A 19,316-nucleotide genomic window follows, 5' to 3' on the forward strand; every position below is an offset into this window, starting at 1 on the left:
GCCTCAAAAAACTCTGACTGTAAAAACCTGTAGGGGTTGAGGTGGTAGGAGAAACTCTCAGCCTCACAGGAGAGTTTACTGTAGGGGCACATGGGGTCCTAAAATGTACACAAACCCACCACCTGAGAATCAGCACTGGAAGGACTCAGTTTGCTTTTGGGTAGCAGAGGAAGTGACTGAAAGCTGGCCGAGAGCCCAGCAAGTGGCATTGTCCCTCTCTGACCTGTCCCCCACATTAGGCACCACAATGCAGTGACATGGGTTGCCCCACCATGGCAAATACCTAAGGTTCTGCCTATCAGATGCAGAGTTCAAACATTGGTAATCAGGATGTTCACAGAAATGATTGAGTACAGGTGCAAAACAGAGGAAGAAATGAAGGTTATGCAAAGTGAAATAAAGAAAACATATAGGGAACCAACAGTGAAGGGAAGGAAACTGGGACTCAAATCAACGATTTGGAACAGAAGGAAGAAATAAACATTCAACCAGAACAGAATGAAGAAACAAGAATTCAAAAAAATGAGGAAAGGCTTAGGAACCTCTGGGACAACTTTAAACATTCCAACATCTGAATCATAGGGGTGCCGGAAGGAGAAGAGGAAGAGCAAGAAATGGAAATTTTATTTGAAAGAATAATGAAGGAAAACTTCCCCAATCTGGTGAAGGAAATAGACTTCCAGGAAGTCCAGGAAGCCCAGAGAGCCCCAAAGAATTTGGATCCAAAAGAAGAACACACCAAGACCCACCATCATTACATTCTTCAAAATTAAAGATAAGGAGAGAATCTTAAAAGCAGTAAGAGACAAGGAGGACAGTTACCTAGAAAGGAGTGCCCATAAGACTGTCAGCTGATTTCTCAAAAGAAAGCAAGAAGGGGCTGGAAAGAAGTATTCAAAGCCGTGAAGGGCAAGAACCTACATCCAAGATTGTTCTATCCAGCAAAGCTTTCATTTAGAATGAAAAGGCAGAAAAAGTGCTTCCCAGATAAGGTCAGCTTCAAGGAGTTCATCATCACCAAGTCCTTCCCTTATCATATGAAATGTTAAAGTGTAGGAGGGTGCAGCCAAAGGGTCCCCAAATAGAGATTTAGAATGGGGTTCAGAACTCAAGGTGTCCAGGAAATATTAGAAAAATATATAGAATGTCCTCACCCCCCACCCCAGGGAAGGGACAAATGGAGCAGGGCCATTTAGAGCTGTTTCCCATAGCAACAGCCTTGCAGCTACTCTCTGGCGTGGTCTTTTAACATATCTATGGCCTTTGGCTGGTTGCATGGATATGTTAAATAGCTCTGGCCAAGCTCTAAGCCAGGGAAATGGAAGTAACTTTCCCTAGTTACAGAGCCTGGGAGGCAACTCCCCCTGGTTACTGCACCTGTACCTGCGTGAGAACTTGGAAATGATTGGTTCCATAACATGGGGCCACACCTGCCCAGACCCACAATGGCAGTCCAGTAAAGCTGGAAGGCTTTGAGAGTTCTGGCACGTGAGGCCGAGTGTGGGAGGAGTTGGAAATGGGGCTGCAGAAGAAGATTGGCGCGGGATTTAAAAACCCAGACTTGGCGGCCATTGAAGAGAATACCATGAGGCTTCAGCAGAGTGGGGACTCCCGCAGCCGTGCAGACACCGTCCGGGATGCAGCCGCCTGCAGCTCCTCTACCACCCGGCTCCGAGCCCCAGCCAGCTCTGCAGCTGTGGCCACAAGAAGGGGCCACCAGTAAGTGACTCGGGAGCACCGGGTCACTGCCCGGCCGCCGCAGCCACCGCCAGGCCTCCACAAGCTGCGCCCGCGCTCTCACCTCTCTGGGGCTCAGCTAACCTTGCAGCCACCTGCTCTGGCCAGGACACAATGAGCTCCGCGCTAGCCCTCTCGGTGCTGCTGCTGCCGCCGCTGCCGCCGTCGCTCTCCCAGAAAGAGGGATTCCACCCCCCCCCCCCCCCCCGCCCCCCGCAGCCGTGGGAAGAATCATCACGTGGCTTTAGCTGGCGATCCTGGCAACACAACCAGTGGTACTGGGAACTAAGGAAGGACTGCCAGCTGAGCACAGATTACTAGGAAAAACCAGGAGCTGCCTAAGCCACGGACTTCTATTTCTTCTCCTGAGATACGGTACCCCAGACTGGGCAAAGGGGGGAAGGAAGGACTGTGTGTGTTTGTGGGTGTTTCAAGGGACTTTGGGATTTTAACAAAGACATTAAGTCATTACTTTTAGTTTGTATAACTTGAATAAATAACTCTTTTCTTTTTCACCAATCTCTAGCATGGAGAGCTATAATTCTCTGGCTTAGAGAAAGGTGAACCTAGTACAGGGGGACCCCAGGAGAAACGGGGATTAATTCCGTAGCATTTTGGGACTCTCTTCCCTGGTGGCCAGTCGGGGAGGATCATGGGAAACCACATGCGCAGTAGCTTTAAAGTAATGCAACTACTTGTACACGCTCAGTAAAAGCCCACCAAAACTAGCCAGGAAGGATCCGCTCTATAAGCATAAAGTCCCTCCAGCCCATGAGGTCAATCTCTGCTTGGAGTTGGCCTGCTCCCATGTTCTCTTCTATGAACTCTGGGTGTTCGGTTCAATTCTTTGTCCCGATCACTAAGAACCTGGTTACCTGTGCCCACCTGTGACAAAAGTGGCTTATCTAAGAAAAAGAAGATAAAAAATACAAACAGGAAAATGACCACAAACTTATAACTATCAACAACTGAACCTAAAAAAAACAAAAAGGGCAAACTAAGCAAACAACTAGAACAGGAAGAGAACCACAGAAATGGACATCACATGGAGGGTTATCAGCGGGGAGGGGGGAGAATAGGGAAAAAGGTACAGGGATTAAAAAGCATACATGGTAGGAGCAAAATAGACAGGGGGAGGTTAAGAATAGTGTAGGAAATGGAGAAGCCAAAGAACTTACAGGTACGACCCATGGACATGAACTAAGTGGGGGGCCGGTGGGGGGGATGCTGTTCAGAGGGAGGGTACAGGGTGGTGGAGGAGAATAAAGAGGAGAAAAAATGGGACAACTGTAATAGCATAATCAATAAAATATACTTAAAAAATAAATAACCAAATTTATGTACATATGGGGGTTCCGTAAGAATGTGGGCTCGGGACAACCCAGGCACGGGAGCGTCTGCACTGTTGTGGACCGAGGAGAGGGAGGCAGGGGCTGGGGCGTCAAGGGAAAGCAGGTACTTCGCAGGCAGACGAGAGCAGAAAGCAGACAAGTAGGCGAACTGTTGCTGGTCCACCTGAGACAAAGGGAGTCTCACGAACAAACAGGCTTTGTCTTCTCTGCCTTTATCATGCTGACATTTTCCCATCTGAGTTCCTTCAAGCTGGCAAGGGGGAGGGCCAGAGTTTGTTTCTGAGTCTTTTGTTTCTTATCAATAACCAGCTTGCCCTAACTTGTGTGGCTCAGTGGGCTGGATGTCGTCTTGTGGACCGAAAGGTCACTGGTTTGATTCCCGGTCCGGGCACAAGCCTGGGTGGCGGGCCTGGTCCCTGGTTGCGGGTGCTAGAGGCAACTGATCGATGTTTCTCTCCCTCTCTTTCTCCCTCCCTTCCCCTCTCTCTAAATAAACAAATAAATAATCTTTAAACAAAGGAAAGGCTTTAAAAAATAAAAAGGTAAAAATCATCAGCTTAAAATAATCGGCATCTCCAACAGGCACGCTGTGGCTGGCCAATTCTGCTTCGCCTCACCCGGCACAGCGTCAAGCTCATTGTGACAGGGTCTTGCCGCTCATTCTGTGCCAGTCGCTGCCTCAGGCGATGTCTGTAAGTAGGCGAGTGGTCGTGTCTCTGCCCTCATAGGGTGCTTCTTACATCACCCATTGTCGCCCATGCCTCTGGGTCATTCATTCCTGTGGAGTCTTCCCCGAATGCGCCTGCGTGGGGTTCCCTCCCTCCTTGCCCCTCCCTCCTACTGAGAGTCAGTGCTTGCAGAGCAGCACCCGGGAGGGTGGGGACAGACGGCTTCTCGGCTGTTCTCCAAGGAGGAGGTGTGGCACGGGGGCTAAGCACAGGGGTTATGGAGCCCAACTCCCTGGGTTCAAATCCAGGCTCTGCTTTAGACTTCCTACCTGTAAGATGGACACACAGCAGAAAGCATTTCTCACGGTTTTTGGCTAAGTTTGTCGATCAGTCCGTCAGCGCCCGTGACGGTGCGCGGTCCCTGGTAAGCGCACGGTGTGCACAGCACAGCGCCCTCCTGCGAGCAGAGGCTGGAGGCAGAGAGAGAGGCTGCAGGGTTGCCCCGTGGGCCTCTGGTCACCGTGCCTGGGCCGGAGCAGATAGGGAGGTAATATCTCCAGACCACCGGCCACCTTGAGGGGACAGAAGAGATGATGGGGAATGCGAAGGGGCACATTGTACTCTCCATCTTAAATCCGGCCTCACCGCCAAGGGCTCCGTTGGTCTCCACAGCGGGTCCGGCCGCCCCTTCCAGTGCATCGCAGGGACTTTCAGTGGGTGTGTTCTTGTCCGGAGAGCTCGACCCACTGCCCCCGAGCAGTCCTGCACTTACTCGTGCCATTTGCTGCCTGTTTTTCCCACTAGAATGAGAGCCACATGAGGGTGGAGCTTCTTATCTGTTGTGTTCACTGCTCTGCTGCCTCGGCCTAAAACAGCACCCAGCACTTAGTAGGTGTTCAACAAATCCGTGTGGAACAGGGAGTACTCATGCCCCATGTAATGTCTGTCTACACACTTTAATGTACGTACTCATTCAAATAAGAAATGTGGTGTCCACAGACCCCATAATCAGGCAGAGCAGTGAGGGGGCATTGTAGGGGGTCAAGGGGGGCTGGCTGGGGTATGGGCTCGTGTGCGCGGGTGGCCTGGTGGAGGGGGGCTGTGGGAAGGTCTGGAACGGGGCATGTGCTCAGGGTGGACCTCGAAGTGTGGTCCGTCCCTGCCGGCCCCTCACCCTGGCTTCACCCCCCTCGGTCCTATCCACGTCCAGCCATCGGGTGGTTCTGCCAGTCACCTCTTCGTCCCCATCCCCATCTGTCCATGAGCCTGCAGATCATCCCCACTGTCTACGGGACAAAGGTCACCGCCTCTACCCTGGCGTGCACACCCTCCAGCCTTTTACCCCGAGTGCCTCTCCAGCATGGCCTTCTGCTGCGACCCTGCGTGAACTTGCTCTTGTGGCCAAACTGGTCTTCGCCTGCTTTATCAGAGCACAGCTTCCTCTTTCTTCCCCCGGGGGCCTTGCCCACAGCGCATCTTCCCCACCCTCCCCAGACCGTCTTAACCTCTTTCCCCTCACGTGAGCCCTACCTGGTTTTCAAGACCCAACGCAGGCCTCACCTGCTTGGAGTGGGCGTTGGGGGAGGGGACGTTCTACCGCTGACGTTTTTGGGATATGACTGCTTCCTAGACACGCACCACCTACGGCCACCCTCTAGCTCCTGGCACCGACTGTACCGTGGGGACAGGTATTGTCACATGCGTGGAATAGGGCACACGTGGCTAAGCTGACATCCCTTTGTTTCCCCACCAGCGTCAGGCAGGTGCCTCCGCAAGACTGCAGGGCACGCGTGTGGGCGTGGGGCTGTGACCTGGGAAGTAGGCTCCACTGCGATCAGATTCCGCCCCCAGGCCATCCCACCAACCACGCGTTTGGCCCACACGCATGGCCGCCTGGCTGCGTTGACCTCCCCACTTCCTTCCGTCTTGGGGTTGGCCTTGGGCATGCGGTTTCCCATGTGGGGTCGGCCCACCGTGCATCGGCCCATCCTTGCACCCTTCTCTTCATGGAGCAGGGTCCAGAGCGCCTTCCTGGCCCCCTCTCCTCTCAGGCCATCGAGCCCCTGGCATCAGGCAGTGGTGTTTCAGGATGACCTCACTTTGCTGTATAGCCGACACTGGCCACTGTGAAGGGAGAGGCTCCCTCCTTTCTCCTGATGTCCTCTGCGTCTTCCCCTGGCACCCTTACCCAGGGGACACCCTGGAGAGACCCACCGTGGTGACAGGGGTAGGGACCATCTCCCAGAGGCAGCACCATGAGGCTCTTCTCATTTCCAACTCTCTGACCCAGCCGGCCAGATTCGAGGAGACCGTACAATGAGTGGGTAGAAGGGAGTCCCCCTCCTTGTAAGCATCACCCCCGAGTGTTCACAGAACACAGGGTCACCTTTATTAGGATCGTGGCCCCGGTGAGCTGGTCCTCACATCAGCCCGCAGTGCGGGCTGGTGCTGGCCTTCCTGTTTGTTTGGCAGGGGAGGGAAAGACAGCCCCGGGCCTCCCACGTGTCACCCTGCAGCCGGGTTGGCGACTTTCCCCAGGAAGAGCAGGCTGTGGGTGGCCGCCTCCCACAGCAGCACCAGGAACGGCCGGTTGAAATGCACCTGTGGGGCGGCCGTCGAGTTCAGGGCCTGCGGCTGGGACAGGAGGCCTGAGGCAGCCCCTGCCTTGGTTCCCCGCTCACTCATGCCCATGGTGGCTTTGTGTGACACCTAGAAGGAGAAGAGAGGGCAGAGACCGCTCAGGACACTCTAGCCTCTGTTGTGTTATCTTGCTCCTCTCCCCGTCCTTCCTCCTCTGTCCCGGCTGGGGGCTCACCCTGAGGGTGCGTTTGCTCCCTGACGGGAATGGGGTGGGGGACCGGTGAGCTGCAGTGAGGCCCAGGGCTACTGAGCTCGCATCAGGCTGCAGAAACCCAGCAGCAACCTCTAGGGACGTTTCTCAAGCCCCCGGGTGCATGTGGCACAGGCCTGATGCCACTTTCCACTGCGAGCTGCGCTCGCTCGCTCCCTCTCAGCCTCAGTCTTCTCCCTGGAACACCTGGTCGGCCTCCGGCGACCTTTACAATGAGCTCAGGGGACGGGCTGTCTGTGGTGCCCTCTGATCTCTGTAGCCACCACCCAGGCGGGTGGAGGTTCACTGCCTGTCCCAGGAAGACGTGCAAGGAATAAAAACAAAGCTAGGCCCACACCTGGGGATGCACGGCTTTGTGGGCGACCCCAGATAGGCGCCTGCTCTCTTTGGGACTCTGTGCTCGCTCTGAAGAATACAGAGACAGGGGAGAAGGGAGCTGCCCAGGACGAGGAGCCTTAATGACTGTGGCACTGCAGAACCAGAACAGGACAGAGAGAGGGGGACTGGACTGTGAAGCATATGCTTCATGTCTAAGGAGAAAGGACAGCTCCCAGTCTCGCCCCCCGCTCACCGGCTTACCCTGGAGATGGTTACGTTGGGCCGGCCAGCGACTCCCGATAAGTCGGCTTCTAGCTTGAATATGTCGGCGAGACCAATGTGGGAGAGGATTTCTTCCAGGTTATACGTTCCGGAGATGGAGAACCTTGGCAGGTGCAAGTCCAGCAGGCTGGAGGGAGAGTCAGACAGAGAGGGGCCGCTGTCTCATTACCTGCGCTCCTGCCATCGGCGCTGGTGGCCTGAGCTTTGCGGGAAGAAGGGTTTCCCAGAGTGAGGGGAACCAGTCTTCACATGACACTACCTGCTCTGCCAGAACCTTCCACAGCCCAGACATTCCGAAACCCCTTGTCTCCAGACTTGACAGACGTCTTGTGACCCCTTCGGAGACCCCTTCCAGTCTCTGGTGTCTGGAACTGAGAAGACCCCTGGCCGGCCATTCTGTCCTCATCTTGGGCACATCGAGGGAGGGCCGTCAGGATGCCCAGCCCTGGGCTAGGGACTTTGCAGAGCACCCCTGACTGAGTCCACGTAGCACTGCGTGGGGTAAACATTGCTACTGTTTCCCTACCTCCATGCCAGACTCCTCAGCAGGTTCCACTGGCCTTGCTACGGGCTCTGTCCTAAGCCCACCTACCAGAAACCCCTCATACGAGCCACCCTCGTCTCGTACCCGTCCAAGCCTCGGTCGGGGAGCTGATGGGAGGCGGGGCACGAATCGCTGGCATGACTCCCCCCTCTTCCCGGCGTGCCCTGACCATCAGAGCCCCCATTTCCTGGGTTCAGTTCCCAAGTTTCTTCTGACACAGAGCAAATCCATCCTTTTCTTGTAGGGATTGTTCTTTTAACGTATTGTTTGACAGTTACCAGGGCATGTGCAAGCTCGGCTAGTTAACAACCAGCTGGGAAACTTCTGCCTCTGAGGAGTTCAGCCTAGAGGCCCTCATTCAGGTTAGGGAATCATTCTCAGCTTCACCCCTGGGGGCGGTACGAGGGCCCAGATGCCCAAGTGCAGCGGGGGCCGTTTAAAGTGGGGGTTGAACCGTGGAAAGGAGGGAACAGAGGTGGGGCGCTGGCAGCCCTGGGAGGGCAGGCCCCCCCCCCCTTGAGGGGCTGTTGAGTAGAGCCTGGCAGAAGGGTACTGGGCGGGCAGCCCAGCACACAGGAGGCGTCCCACCAGTGTGAGCGGAGAGTGAACAGTTACCAGGAAGTGGGATCCCCCCCAGGCTAGCCCAGCTTCTTCACAGCCCAACGGAGGGAGGGCGACCTGCTGGTCTGAGCTTTTCGTGTCTGAAATCCCATTAAAATGCTGCTATTATATTAAAATTCTGGCACGAGACACATCTAAGGTTTAAAAAATACCTTGGGTTGGTTTCGATTCTTGAAAGTAAGAGGTCAGAACAGACCCTTCGTGGGGGAAATGTGTTGGTCTAGAAGGTTCTGTGATACTTCCTCGTGAGAGGTGGGAGGGGCAGGCTCACCCCAAGGGAGGCTGAGACTGCAGGGTTCGAACCAGAAACTGACCAGAGCCCTGGAGAGTCACGGGCAACAGGGAAACTTCCTCAGGTCCTGGCCTCCGCCCTTGGCCTGCGTCTCTTGCACAGCACTTGAATCTCTGCGCTAACACAAGCACACGTTAGAGATGACCCTCAAGGGTTTGACCTCCTCCTCTCACATCTGGGTGGACTCTGTGGCCGCTCTGACCGAAGGGGCGTGGCCGAAGGGATGTTTGCAAGCCGAGGCCAGGGGAGAGCAGCAGTTTTCACCTCCTGTCCTCTGGGCCGGCCCTGGGAGCCCTGAGCTGCCGCGTGACTATCTGAGCGATGCTGAGTCCCTGGGCTCCGTGGAGACGCTGCGTGGGGACACAGACGCCTGTGCAGGCCTCAGCTGTGACTGCCACCAGCCCAGGCACCAGACGTCCAGTGGGGGAGTCTCCATGCCCCTGCCCAGCCATCCCCTGACTCAGGGGAGACCACCCCCAGCAACCCCCGCCCCCCTGGCCCCGTCAGAACTGCCCAGCTAGGCTGGTCCGCTCACACAATCGAGAGAGAACAGGTGCTTTGGCCAAGCCATACCGTTCTGGGGTGGTTTGTTGTGCAGCAAGAGGTCATTAGAACTGAAGGCCCAATTTCATTCATCCCGGGGTACCCCATAAAGGAAGATACACCCCGAGAAGGAGCTGGCTTTCGAAGGGGGATCTAGGCAAAGTGGAACAGACCAAAACTACTGAGAGAAAACCACAGACTGAACGCAGGTGAGAGAGAGAAGGGTTAGGAGTGTGATGTCATCAGACGGGAGCTTTGGGTCCACAGTGCTCTTCTTGTTTAATTGCTTTAAGAAATGTTTTGATTGAAAAAAGATGCACTTTTGGCCCTGGCTCATGTGGCTCAGTGGATTGAGTGCCGGCCTGTGAATCAGAGGGTCACCAGTTTGATTCCCAGTCAGGGCACATGCCTGGGTTGCAGGCCTGGTCCCCGGTAGGGGGCGCCCTAGAGGCAACCACACATTGATGGTTCTCTCCCACTCTTTCTTGCTCCCTTCCCCTCTCTAAAAAATAAAATAAATAAATTCTTAAAACAAGAAAAAATGTGCTTTTAGGAAATACACACTGGTCGGTGGGAATCATGATTGTTCTTAATAACTGTCCTTGACCTGATATTCTGGCCACACGTAACTGCCTTCCGGTGGTAAACTATGGTGTGGACAAGGGGAGAAGCCAGAGGAAAGGAGGCTGGGCAGAGAGATGCCGGGAGGGCCTTGGCGATTTCTGCCTGGTGAGCCCTTCTCACGCACCAGGCAGCCCTGCCCGAGCTCCGTGTACGTTCACTCAATCAGTCCCCTGAACGGCCCAACGTGATGGTCATCACGACCTCTGTTTACAGTGGAGGGAGGAAAGCTGAGGCCCAAAGGCACAAAAGTGGCCGGAGATCGCAGCTGGCCAGCCTAACCGAGGGGTCGGACTCTTGCAACTGGATTAAGAACTGCTCGGGCTCTTGAACGAGGCCGGCCAGAGTCCTCCTGCCTTGTCCCTCACCTGGGCTGGAGCAGCTGGCCCCATTTTCTCAGGGTCTTGGGCTGCAGCGCGGCCTCCACCTGCTCCATCTTCCCCGGGTCAGGGAGGACCAGCAGGGCCAGCGCGTTCCCGCTGTACTCTATCTGGAGGACGGTGCAGGCCATCTCCGGGTCGTACAGGAACCTGTGCATCTCCTTCTGGTGCATCATTGGGGTGCGGAGAGGGGTCCTCTCATTCATGAAGAAGCTGTCTTGCTTCTGGTAGCGATGGAAAGGATGCTTCCACTTGGCTGAGGACACAAAACCCAGAAAACCGTGAGGACACTGTCCAAGAGAGTGACTCTGGGCAGATGTGCTCCGAGCCACACACACTGCTTGGTGACTTCCTCTGGGGCCTGTAAGTCTGAGGCAAGAGGTGGCACAGACATGGACTTGGGAGGCCAGATGTAGGTTCGGTTCAGCCCCGGAGCAAGTCCCCAGAATCCTCGCTCTAATGGCCTGTGATTTTATCCCATTTCAGAGCACCTTAGCCTTCAAGAGGTGAAAAGGTGGTATTTTCATCTATTCTACTAGCACCTTCTATGTGTGAGGCATTATCTCTTTCTATCTCCATCAAAACTAATAGTAAGCAAGCGTCACATTCTCCATGTCAGAGACGGGAAGTGGAGTCCCTGCGAATTTCTGGAAACACTCTCCTCTTGCAGAGCCTTCTGCGGCAGAGCGGGAGCGGATTGGGGGTGGAGACCTGACTCGGGCCCCACCCTCAGGTCTCTGCAAACACCAAGTGGGCCCATCTCCGCCCAGCTGCCTCTACGCAGCAGTGACCTTCAACGCAGAGTTGGAGGGCCACCCTCTACCGCTCAACTCCCCAATATTCAAACTGAAAAATTTTTAGTTAATAAAATGTAATGTAGAATGCAAAAGCCCACTAAGGCCTAGTTAGGAATGCAGGGTTTGGTGGGCACGGTCTGGTCCATGGGTGTGGTATCTTTCCTCTACTTATAATCTCCAACCACAACCCATCCCGACTTGGTCTTGGTGATGGGGGAGGGGCCTGTTTCAGCCTGTGCCTCCTGCCCACACCCAGCCGATGACCAAGCACCGCCGATTCTGTCTCCAGAGCCGCAACTCTATCCGAGGCTGCCCAGCCTTCTCTGCTCTCCAACCCTTCCTCTGTCTTCCAAGTGTAGCCAGCCTGATCTTTCTGAAAGCAGAGGTCACGATGCTACTGCCCTGCCTCCAGCTGTTTGGTAACCCTGGGGTCGGTAATCCTGGGGTCGTATCGGTAAGGTCTCGGGTTCTCCGCACTGCTCCTGCGCACCGTACGGTTGCAGCTCCCGGCGCTCCTGTTCTGTCCCCTGAGAGTGCGGTGGTGTCTCTCCAGTTTGGGCTTGGACACCTGCTGTTGTTCCCGCCTGACCACCTCCCCCCCCCCCCCCCGCCTCCCCCACAGCTGCGTTGCCTCACCCCCCAGGTCCAGCTCAGACTCCTTCTCCTTGGGGAGCCGCCCACCCCCACCCCACCCGAGTCTGGGTCCGTGTCTCTGGATGAGAAGGAGGCACACTGGCCCGCGGACAGAGCCTGACGCTGGGGAGGGGTGGGAGGAAGGGAGGGGGGCCCGGGGGCGTTACAAAGAAATTGAATTTGTGTATGGTGGTTTTATATTATTATTTGCATATTTGTCTGTTTGAAATAGATAATAATTAAAAAGGAAGTATTTTTCTAAAATTGAACTATTAACACAGAAGCGAGAGTAAGTATTGAAACCAAGTGTCGATCGATCACAAGGCCATGTGTAAGGACACTGTTTAACTATAAAGGGGTGACTGCCCCAGGAAGCAGCCGAGAGACCCGAACCCAGGCCCTCCTGGGGCAGGGCTGAGGCCGAGGGCGGGGACGGTGGCGACTCTGCCCGGGCCGCACGCACCTTTGAAGAAGACGTAGTTCAGGAGGACCACGAGCGTGTCTTCGTTGAGCTCCGGGAGGCCGCCCGCCACCTGGCCGTAGGTTTGCTTCCTCAAGTACTCACTGACGTGCCTCCCGGTGGCGGCAGAGTCGGTGAAGTTGGCGGAAAAGGCCAGGGCGCCATACAGCTCCCGGACGTCGTCCAAAAAGTGCTGCCGAGGCTCCAGCCGCTTGTCCAGGAACAGGGAGCTGCCCACTTTCAGCTCCAGCTTGGGGCTGGGCAGGTCGAGGGTGCGGAGGAGGCTCTGGAAGCCCTGGTGGACGCTGGCCTGCGGGGTCTCTGTGAGGTTGAAGCCCAGGCCCTCCAGGATCTGAGCCGAAGCGTCATCTGGGACCCCAAGGGAGAGCAGGGCCAGGGCGGTGGAGACGCTCACTGGGGAGAAGACGACGTTTCCCGGGGCCGCTGTCGCCAGCTGCCTGTACAAGCGCAAAGCGAAGCTGGTGATGGTGGGTGTGACGCGGTGGTAGGCGGGCGCTGGCTCTGAGAGCGGGCCGCTGGGGGCTCGGGGCGGCCCCGGACTCGTGTCTCCCTGGGCAGAGGCCAGGACCCCTGCTCCCAGCAGCCACAACCACGCTGGCCCCATCCTCTGAAACCAAGACATTGAATGTCACTGGAAATGACCGTGTGGCTCCCCACTGCTTCCATAAGAAGCCTCACGTGCAGACTGTCTCCCACGGGTCCCCAGGGGCCCTGCAGAGGGTGTGTGGGGGCCAGCAGGCCGGGCTCGGACTCATCCCCCAGGGCTTCAGGCCAAGAGGCGGCCCTGTGTCTGCCCACGCATCGCTGGGTCTGTAAGATGCTGCTGCGAAAGGCCTCTGGGCTGTGAAAACAGCTTCTGTGGGCTGGCTTCCCTGCATCCATCCTCGCTCCTGCCATCCCTTCCTTTCTTTCTTTTATCTGTCTTCTTTCCAGCCATTCCGTCAGTCACACACTAAGTTTCAAGAATCAGGATAATGTGAAAAACTCCAGAGCACGCGTTCAGGGCCCCATGGTGGCGAGTGGGGCGGGGCCTCCCGTGTACCCAGGTGTGGCCATGAACTACGACCTCGCCGGTCCGAGGGGAGACGGTGACGTGTGTGGCTCCGGGACAGACCCTTGAGGAGGGAGGCCTGACCTCTGCACTGGGGTCTTCCGAAGCCGGGGAGGGTGTGGCCCTGATGGTCAGTCCTGGGGACCCTGTGGGTGAGGGTGACTCCTGGGAGTTGGCACAGCCAGAGATGGGTGGGGCCTAGGGGTGGAGACCAGAGGTCAACTCTGCCTCCATCGGACTCGTTACCGCCCGCGCCTCTCGTCACAGGCGGGGGTTTAAACTGCATCGTAGTTGGAGCAGGGAGTTGGGGAAGATCTCTGTTATGGGTCGAGTTGCGCGTCTCCCAGCCCAGGTTCGTGTGCCGAAGTCCCAGTCCCGTTTATCTCAGAGTGCGAACTCGTTTGGAAATGGGGTGACTGCGGATGGAATTAGTTAAGGTGAGGTCCTTTAGAGCAGGGTGGGCCCTGACCCAATAGGACTGGTGTCCCTATAAAAGGGGGACACGAGGACAGACACGCACTCAGGAGGATGCCACGTGACATGAAGGCAGATGTCTATGAGCCATGGAAGCCAAAGATCCCAGCAAACCTCCAGGAGCTCGAATGGGGCCTGGAGAGGGTCCTCCCTCCCCCTCAGAAGGGACAGCCCTGCTGATGCCTTGACCTGGGACTTCCTGCCCCCAGAACTAGGAGATAACAGACTTCTGCTGTGGAAGCCGCCCGGTGTGTGGCATGTTGTAACGGCAGCCCCAGCGAACTAACAGTGTCTCTTGTGCTCTGAGTCATGCATGTGCCGGGAGAGCCTTCGCTCTGCCCTGAGGGGGTCAAGGGGTGCACAGCAGGATACCCCTTGCTTTGGGCTGGGATGCAGCTCTGCTCAGGTGAAGCTGCCATGCAGACAAGGCCTGTCCCCGCTCTCTCCGCCCCTCTCTGGTGCCCCTTCCCCTCTCGGGGTCTCCACGCCGCCCCCCGAGGGCACACATGGCCACACGACCACTCACACTCCCGCACCGTGATGTCCCCAGCAAGGAGAGCATCGTCCCCTGCTCCCCTCAGGCCTGACAGCCCCTCTGTCCCATCCCTCAGCGGCCGTTCACTGCTGACCACCCACCGCGTCCGCCTGTCCTGATAACGTGTGTGTCCTCATCAGCTCCCTCGGCCCAGACCCGTGGCCTCTGGACCGTCACAAACACCACGGAAGGGAGGGAGAGGCCGTGTCCCTGCAGGAGGTTTGTGGTGCCCGGGGCTCCAAGTCCCCGCTGTCAGAGGGGTCACTGAAACCTCGCTATGGTTATGTTGAAACTCCAGCCCCGGTCAAAGTGCGGCAGGTGGTTTCCCGAGGCCACATCCCCCGGCTTCCGCCACAGCTCGCTGCGGGCTCGCTCGGCGACCCTGCCGTTCACCTTGGACTTTCTTCTGAGGGGATTGGGAAGAAGCGGGGCAGTTTAAAAACTGGTCTGCCTCTGGGGAACGTGAGACATACGACTATGGCAAAACTCCTTCAGGCTTACTCTGCTTGGGCCGCTGGGCTCACCGCCGTTTCCCACCCACTGCGCACCGAGCGCTCCCAGGCTTGCTGCAGGGCCTCGTTCCCGGGGAGGGCTGGCCTGTGAGCGGGGGCTGGGGCAGGATGCAAGGCTCTGCCACTGTGAACTGCCTGCCCCCATTTCAAAATGCAAATGACAATGCCTACCCTGGGCGGGGGGTGGGGGGGTGGGGTGGGGGGTGGGGGCTGCATTACAAGCCTTGCAGTGTGTGAGGCCCCCTGCACAGGGAGTGCTTGCAATGCCAATGTTCCCCGCTCTCTCCTGAGGCTGGGTGCAATTCTGTCCCATTTCTTTCTTTCTTCCTCTTCCAGAAAGATCCCAGAGGGAAATGAAGGACTCCGTTAATGACTGTAATGCTCCCATTCATTGTTTATTTTGTGGTGGGGGTGTGCGGTCTGTTGTAGCGCTGGCCCGCAGCCAGAGATGCTCTAACACACAGCGGGAGGATGGGAGAAGGGCATGTGATTGGAGCTGAGTGGCAGAGAGAAAGCTCTGGAAATGCCCAACAGACTTAAGTGATGAAAATGGTCCTGCCCATGTGTTGAGAAAGACTCGCCCCATGTCATTTAGCTAAATCCTTACGGGAAACCTTAAGACAACGTGTGATTGTCCCGGTCGTACAATTCGGGAGCACCATGTAAGGTCCAGACCGGGGCTCCGACGGGCCTTCTCATGCAGCAGAGGCTCCAGTGAACTTGCTGCAACGGTGTTGTCCTTTTGCTTTGGGTTGTGTTGTTCTGTTTTCTTGTCTGACTGCCAGGAATACTGAGAGTGCCTCTCCCCCAATTTTTGAAGACAAAGATTTTTCCGTACAAGGTCAGTTACAACCCGAGGCTCCTGCCGCAAGCCCTAAAGCTGTGCATCGTGTCACTTTTCCTGCAGGGGACTCAGCTCTCCCCCGTCCCTGCCACCAAAGCTGGAGGGGAGGGGAGGAGAGAGAGAGAAAGAGAGAGAGAGAGAGAGAGGCAGCTGCCACGCCCGCCTTCGTCCTGGCGTGCTCGGGTACTCACCAGCCTGGGCCCTGGTCTTCAGCACCACATCGCCTCTGACCCGCAGGAGAGCGACTTTGAAGACCGCCGCAGCCTAGTCAATATTTGTCAGGTCGGTTCCGGGAACGGTGTGCAGAGGACGCACAGCAAACAGGAAGGGACCTGTGTTTTCAAAGCGCCCGCCCTGCCCGCCCGCCCTGCACTCGGTGAGCTGCGCTCTGCCCTCACCGGGTCTGAGCAGCTCCTGCCTCGGTGCTGACAGCAGGGGCTGTGGCACGGCTGCTGTCCACCGTTCGGGTGCTTGGCGTGCTGCAGGCAGCATTCCTGGAGGACCGCCTGGCGATAACAGTGCGAGATGTGACCCAGCCCTGCTGCGGCCACCGTCGCAGAGCAGGAGTCGCCCAGGCTGCTGTGCTGTGCGCTTTTGACTTCTGCAGCGATGCATGTTGATCGCTTCTCAGTAAAACCGGGGGAAAAGGATGTGAGAAAGGCACAGTCGTCCCCACTTTACAGCTGGGAAACGGCGGCTCTGCCAAGTTCAATGACTTTCTCGTGGACCCCGGGGGGCGGGTGGCGGGTGAAGCCACACCCTGAGCCGAAGCCCTTCCCTCCACACCACACCATTCAGCACTTTCTGATACTTCCGACCAGCCATGGGCCACACACAGAAAACAGACTGGATGGAAACTCAGAAAGTAGAGCAGAACCTTCCCCCGGCCATACTGAAAGCCCCGTAATGTGGACCATTAACTCCTGTTCACCCATGTGTCTATCACCCAAGAGGTAAAGTGGTGGTGTCCAATTTATGGCCCATAGGCCACACGCAGCCCAGGATGGCTGTGGATGCAGCCCAATACAAAGCTGTAAATTTACTTAAACATGATGAGATGGTTTTGTGATTTCGTGTCACGATGTATTTAACGTGTGCCCCAAAACAACTCTTCTCCCAGTGTGGCGCAGAGACGCCAGAAGGCTGGGCACCCCTGACCCAGAGCAAAGACTAGAACTAAATGAGTATTTTTTTGAGTGAATCTTTAGGTGATGGAATGATGCGTGGGTCACCGGCCAGCAGTGATCGTGGAACGCTGTGGATGGCTCGCCAAAACGTGAGAAAAAATATGCAGAGACAGACTAGTTTCTGTGGAGAAGTAGGGACGGAATGGCCACCCTCCCTAGTGGGGAGTGTGCCGATTTACCATCCAAACCTGCTTTTATTGGGCTCATTTTGCATAATAATTCAGGTGAAGTACAGTACTTATCAGGGGGAAGTAAGGAACAATAGATAACAAGGAACTCTGCAGGTCTATTTTGAGTCAGGGCCAAAGAACTGTAAGACTTTGAGGAACAAACTAACTTCCTCCTTGGACCCTTCTCATTCAACTGAGAGCATTCTAAACAAAGAAGGTTTCACAGTAATTTACATATTCTTTCTTAGGCCTGATCACCCGGGGAATCCTCCCTTTTCAGCACAGAGCTGCACCACCCTGTCATTGTTTCAGGCTTAGGCGGAGCACAGGAACTAAGGCAACCAAGAGATAAGGAGATTTTCTCCCAGATGTTGAGGATTCAGGCTATGTCAAAGCCGAGGAGTGAGAGTCCATCACCCCCCCCCCCTTTTTTTTTTTAAGATTTTATTCATTTACCTTATTTTTAGGGAGGGAAAGAAGGAAGGGAGATAGAGAGAGAGAGAGAGAGAGAAACATCAATGTGCGGTTGCTGGGGGTCATGGCCTGCAACCCAGGCATGTACCCTGACTGGGAATCGAACCTGTGACACTTTGGTTCCCAGCCTGCGCTCAATCCACTGAGCTACGCCAGCCAGGGCACATCACCCCCTTTTGCTGTAGCCCCCAAAGTCCTTCTTTTGGTGGCCTCCCAAGTGATCGTGCCTGTCTTAGGTTGTTCTCCCCTTGGGGAATCTTACCCGTCTTTGGCTAACCGACCAAGCTTTGGGGTTTAGTTATGAATGAAGCAGCAAAAGCAGCGCTCCTGCCAAGGAGATAAGCTTGTCTCCTTGCTGGCTTATGGTTCCAAGGGTGTTCCCTTAGCCTTAGCCTAGGCGGGGGTTTCAGCTTCCAATACCAGTCAGGGCGGTTCCCAACAATGGAATCCAGGTGACTTTTATGTTCTTCTTTGTAGGTTTTGTATTCCCCTAATTTCTCACAAAAAAGTGCACCTTATTTATGATGAAAAACAAAGCTGCAGCTCCAGCAGGCCCAGGGATTCCCAGTGGGGGGGACGGCGTCGGCGCAGGAACGACACAAGAGGTGCAGTTTCAAGCTCAACAGCCAGGCATCTCTGCTGGGCTCTTGAGTCCTTTATTTTTATCCAGTTGGGTATGTACATGTGGCACATGTGAAAGCAATCAAAATCCGGTTCTTAAGGCATATTTGCTTTGTCCTTGCTGTGCAGAAAATATGACACAGACATAATAGGAAGTAGCTGTCCGTTGCATATCATTGTATAAGCTTTTAGCTCCTAATCTTTGCAATTAATCAGTAACATGTTTTACCACTTTATATAACACCTTGATTTCTTAAAGCTTAACTTAATTTTAATCTATGTATTCTAAAGTTGCAAGCTGGGCACATAGCTGGGCACGTAGCTGGGCACAGGACTGTTTTAGCTCACTGGCAAAGGCCATGCGGAAGGCTTTCGTGATCAATGCGGTTAGTATCTGCCTCTCACTTCTCACTTCAGCGCCAGAACCCTGTCTTCCTATGCAAGTAATAATCTTTGTGCTGCTCAATCCATTCGGCTGCCTCCCATTTACCTCGGTGTTGATGCATTTTTATTACTTGTTTCCATCTCTGGTGTCTGACTTTTTTAGGCAATAAACACCATGGGGGCCCTGATCGCTTAAGGATTTCATAGAAGGGGAGTGTATAATAATCTTTCCAGTATCCATTTATATTTACCCATCATGTTCCTTTATGGTAGATTCTGGTATAGGGTAAAGGGAGATCAGTGGGCCTAGGAGTCAGAGGGGGAACATGATGCGTGGGTCACCAGCCAGCAGTGATCACGGAATGTTGCAGATGGCTCGTCAAAAACACGCAAGAAAAAACATGTACAGAGACAGACTAGTTTCTGTGGAGAAGTAGGGATGGGATGGCCACCCCCTCTAGTGGGAAGCGTGCCAAATTACTGTCCAAACCTGCTTTTATTGGGCTCGTTTTGCATAATAATTCAGGTAAAGTACAGTACTCATTATGAGGAAGTAAGGAACTATAGATAACAAGGAACTCTGCAGGTCTATTTTGAGTCAGGGTCAAAGAGCTGTAAAACTTTTAAGGAACAAACTAACTTCCTCCTTGGACCCTTCTCATTCAACTGAGAGCATTCTAAACAAAGAAGGTTTCACAGTAATTTACATATTCTTTCTTAGGCCTGATCACCCGGGGAATCCTCCCTTTTCAGCACAGAGCTGCACCACCCTGTCATTGTTTCAGGCTTAGGAGGGGTAAGGGAACTAAGGCAACCAAGAGATAAGGAGATTTTCTCCCAGACGTGGAGGACTCAGGCTTAGTCAAAGCCAAGGAGCGAGGGTCCATCACCCCCTTTTGCTGTAGCCCCCAAAGTCCTTTTGGGGGGCCTCCCACGTGATCGTG

At 55.1% G+C, this 19,316-nt stretch overlaps 1 protein-coding gene across 2 annotated transcripts; it reads right to left on the minus strand.

The window, feature by feature from the left end:
- Positions 1 to 6,123: 6,123 nt before the first annotated feature.
- Positions 6,124 to 14,406, minus strand: SERPINA11 (serpin family A member 11). Of its 2 annotated transcripts, none has more exons than XM_028508042.2 (5): positions 14,384 to 14,406; positions 12,103 to 12,727; positions 10,198 to 10,465; positions 7,188 to 7,335; positions 6,124 to 6,466 (listed from the first exon to the last, which is right to left on the minus strand). In XM_028508042.2, the coding sequence occupies exons 2-5, from the start codon at positions 12,722 to 12,724 to the stop codon at positions 6,263 to 6,265; spliced, it is 1,242 nt and encodes a 413-aa protein (XP_028363843.1). In that variant the 5' UTR covers positions 12,725 to 12,727; positions 14,384 to 14,406; the 3' UTR covers positions 6,124 to 6,262. The 2 variants fall into 2 exon arrangements, with proteins under 2 accessions (XP_028363843.1, XP_035869527.1); XM_036013634.1 differs by lacking the exon at positions 14,384 to 14,406 and adding an exon at positions 14,282 to 14,365.
- Between the last annotated feature and the right edge of the window lie 4,910 nt (positions 14,407 to 19,316).

Source organism: Phyllostomus discolor, chromosome 1, assembly GCF_004126475.2.
Source record: "Phyllostomus discolor isolate MPI-MPIP mPhyDis1 chromosome 1, mPhyDis1.pri.v3, whole genome shotgun sequence".
Lineage (NCBI taxonomy): Eukaryota > Metazoa > Chordata > Mammalia > Chiroptera > Phyllostomidae > Phyllostomus > Phyllostomus discolor.

Bases quoted from the DNA above. Each gene is read 5' to 3' on its own strand.
- SERPINA11 (XM_036013634.1), bottom strand. From the start codon at position 14,317: ATGAGGACACACACGTTATCAGGACAGGCGGACGCG. The intron at 10,466-12,102 runs GTGCGTGCGGCC...TTGTGTCCTCAG, and splicing joins GAACTACGTCTTCTTCAAAG to CCAAGTGGAAGCATCCTTTC. The intron at 6,467-7,187 runs GTAAGCCGGTGA...TTCTCCTTCTAG, and splicing joins CCAACGTAACCATCTCCAGG to GTGTCACACAAAGCCACCAT.